The 3,494-nt window shown below is 40.4% G+C and overlaps 1 protein-coding gene across 3 annotated transcripts in view; it reads right to left on the reverse strand.

Annotated features, from left to right (window-relative positions):
* LOC107747952 (zona pellucida sperm-binding protein 3-like) overlaps window positions 1-1,015 on the reverse strand; it is a 3,720-nt gene extending 2,705 nt beyond the window's left edge. For 2 of the 3 annotated variants that reach the window (XR_001640858.1, XM_016562576.1), the window contains exons 1-3: window positions 424-1,015; window positions 230-348; window positions 52-155 (exon numbers count right to left, since the gene is read on the reverse strand). Coding sequence is in view for 2 of the 3 variants with exons in the window: in XM_016562576.1 (XP_016418062.1) it covers window positions 52-155; window positions 230-348; window positions 424-975 (775 nt within the window). In the remaining variant the exon portion in view is untranslated. The remainder of the gene's footprint in view (window positions 1-51; window positions 156-229; window positions 349-423) is intronic. The other variant, XM_016562575.1, reaches the window with a different exon arrangement.
* Between the last annotated feature and the right edge of the window lie 2,479 nt (window positions 1,016-3,494).

The raw sequence follows: 3,494 nt of genomic DNA on the forward strand, positions 1-3,494 counted from the left end.
TAGAGCCCATTCTAAAACAGACATTTAAAAATAAAAACACCCCACACACACCAGTCATGAGCTTCAATGAAAACACCAGAACTTCCTCTGCAACCTTTGTAGCAGCAAACGGAACCCAAGAGGGAATCAAAACATTGCTGCTTACATTGTGCAACCTAAAACAGAGGAACAAACAAATCAGTAACCTGTAGTGAATTTTTTATTTTTTTTTAATTATTATTATTATTACCTCGAATAGTGGCACTCAATTCCAACAGCTGCTGCATCAGTTCTTACAATGGGAGTTCCTACTAAAGCCTCAGGAGTATAAAGCAGGGTAAACGTATAGACCAGCTCATTGTCAGTCATCTGAAATGAAATTAAGAAATCTGTACAGTAACTTATACTGTCAATTACTGCTGTAATCAAGAAGTAGTCACTCACCGTCAGAGAGCTGCCACATGTCTGGAGCTCATACTCAAAGATAAGCACTTGAGCTTCTGGATCCTCCCCTACAACTGCACAGCCTCCTAAACTGAGGAATGAAGGATTGACCAGCTGACCAGTACCAAAGAAGTCCTTCTTAACCTCCACATGCACAGAGCTCTCTCCACATTGTGCAGCAATACTCCGTGCAGGGATGGGTACATGCAACTCAAAAGGAACATCTGGCTGTTGGGGTTCTTCTGGTACTACAGGAAAATGCCAGGTCAAAGGTGCCACAGGAGCCTGCATTAGCCGTTTAGACTGAGTGTTTCCAGGTTCTTGGAATTTCCATGGATCTACCCAAGCAGGACTCATTACAGGTCTTGTAGGTCTAAAAGCAGCTGACGTCTGTAGACTTTGGACAGCTCGCTGAGGAGCTAAAACTGTTGACTGTTGTTGTTGGAATCTTGTTGGATCCTGGCCTTGTTGAAATCCTGACCACTGTGCCAAAGACAAGTCAACTGCAATAAGCAGAAAGAATCCAGCACTAATAAAATACATCAATACCATTGTTATAAAACTCTGATAACCTCCGAATGCTTGTTGTGTGCCTGCTGTGCCTTTTTCTAGAGCAGGAAATTGCAGTGACTCCACCCCCTTTTGACAAGCTTAATGTTTCTCCAGACTTGCTTCTTAATTACCATTCCTGCCACAAAGGAGATCACTAACAAGATTGGCTGTAGTCCATGTTGGTTTTATTAGCAAAGTTTTTTTTCCACGTAGTGATTTCTTTGTATTTTCATCGTATTTTTTAAACCTTAGTTTGAGATAATATGACAGTTAAATAAGACAAATATATTTTTGATTGTATACATATTGCTCTTGTGAGATGTAGCATGTCATAAGTAGTGAGAGGTACCTAGTTGGAAATAAACGTATATACACCCCAACAATGTTTATGTCTCATGCACACAGTAAAGCCTCCCAATGATAATCCACTGCCATATAAACTCCTGTGCAGTTGTGTTCTCACAGACTCTGTCAACTACCAAACAACAAAACACTTTCGCATCCTCTACACTTCAAAACAGCTTGAAAACGTCCACAGCCTGTAATATCCCATCGCTGTGGCAAAAATGAATTAGGGAAGTTAATGTGATTTTTGCATTAGCAGATTAGAAACGTCTTTCATGCTCTCATTCCCATATTAGACCACAGCTAAGCCCGAATAGCTTTCTCTTTGTGCTTAACCTCATAATGTCAAGAGGACCAAACTCACTTTGAATGTGGTGGGACACGTCTCTTTTTTTTCTGAATGAAAAAGTTTGAAAAGGAGATGAGGAGGAGGATTGGGACACTGTATAATTATCATGCTGGTTTGCATTTGAGTGCTCAAGTTCAGCAGTGTCCACATAAACTTTCTGATCATCTTTTGTATGGTCAGTTTTGCATGAACTTTTCAATTAAACTGTGTATTTCGCATGGATTCTAGAAAATTCCACATAGATGGAATGCAAGCATACAGTCATTGTGGAAAACTGGATTTTACTTGGTCAATTGAAATGAAAGTATTCAGAGTAGGCTACTTTGTAAACAACAACTTTGACCAAATTAAAAAGTTATTCTATGCACTAAGGGGCAGTCATGGCCTAATGCTTAGAGAGACAGGCTTGTAACCCGTAGGTTGCGGGTTCGAGTCTCAGGTCTGGCAAGGATTGTAGGTGGAGGGAGTGAATGACCAGCACTCTCTTCCACCCTCAATACCACGACTGAGTTGAGATTCTTGAGCAAGGCACTGAACCCCCAACTGCTCCCTGGGTGCCACAGCAATATGGCTGCCCACTGCTCCTTGTGTGTGCACTTGGATGGGTTAAATGCAGAGCACAAATTCTGAGTATGGGATACCATACTTGGCCACAAGTCACTACACTTCACTAAAAATAAGTCCTTTGCTGATTGGACAGTACACACTTTTTAGTATGTGGTAAGATACTACCACGACGTAAAATACTCTTGATGCATGCCATTATCACATATTATTTGTGTTTGCATGTAAAAACTACCATCTTCATTTCTTTTTTTTTTTGCATTTTGTTACTCATTTCACGTGACGAAAGTTTAGATAAACATAACATAGGTATTTTACATAATGACCTTATCAAAAGTCTGTTTAATACTAGGGGTCAAAGTAAGGGTAAAAACAATCATATGAAACATCATAGAAAAAGATTGTGTATGAATGAATAACACTTAGCTAGCAACTAAAACACTCTAACAGCCATTAAGAAGACGCTATAAACCAGTCAGGAGACCTTACCAATCACTAGGAGCTCCCAGTAACTGGTTGAAATACACTAGCAATGGACCACAACAGCACATATCTATACATCTAACTAGGTCTAATGTGTCTGATAAGGTCTAATCGGGTAAGATCTGATCTAATGGGGTCTGATCAGATATAATGGTTTTTGAAGTGGTCTTAAAGGGTTTGATGAGTTCTAGTCGGTTTGATCATATCTAATGGGGTCTAATGCAGTCTCATTCAGCCTGATACAGCAACACTGGCTCAACCAATGACCAAACCAATTAGTTTGGGGCATGACAATTACATTTTTTTCTAATCCATTTGGTGAAGTATGGCAAATATGTATACTGTATCATCACTACTGTGAAGCTGTAGCTGGAGTATAGCTAGGGGAAAAAATTATCTGCTTTCTTTTCCATTTTCACATAATTTCCAAAAGGACTCTTCTTTTTCCCAGGCACTCACTCTGTCCCAGAGGAGGTCGCTGGGTAACTGGGCTGGTTACTGGCCTGTCCAAACACAGGCCAAGTGAGATGAAGCTGAATGCAGCAAGTCAACAACTGATTTTGCTCCTGCAAACCAGCACCTGACCTCTGAGCCGATGCAACTCTCACAGGGGAACTCTTTAATCATGGCTTTCTTTCTACACTCAGTTCAACAGAGATTAGATGACCAAATCAATTAGGTGCTGAACAAGAATGTGAGGAGCAGGGATAGAGAAAGTCAGAAAGAATCCTGCTGAATCACACAGCAGGTCAAATGCTGCTGCACTCTTACAAAGATC

The sequence above is a fragment of the Sinocyclocheilus rhinocerous genome, unplaced genomic scaffold, assembly GCF_001515625.1.
Source record: "Sinocyclocheilus rhinocerous isolate Xijiao unplaced genomic scaffold, SAMN03320098_v1.1 scaffold769, whole genome shotgun sequence".
In the NCBI taxonomy this organism is placed as follows: Eukaryota; Metazoa; Chordata; class Actinopteri; order Cypriniformes; family Cyprinidae; genus Sinocyclocheilus; species Sinocyclocheilus rhinocerous.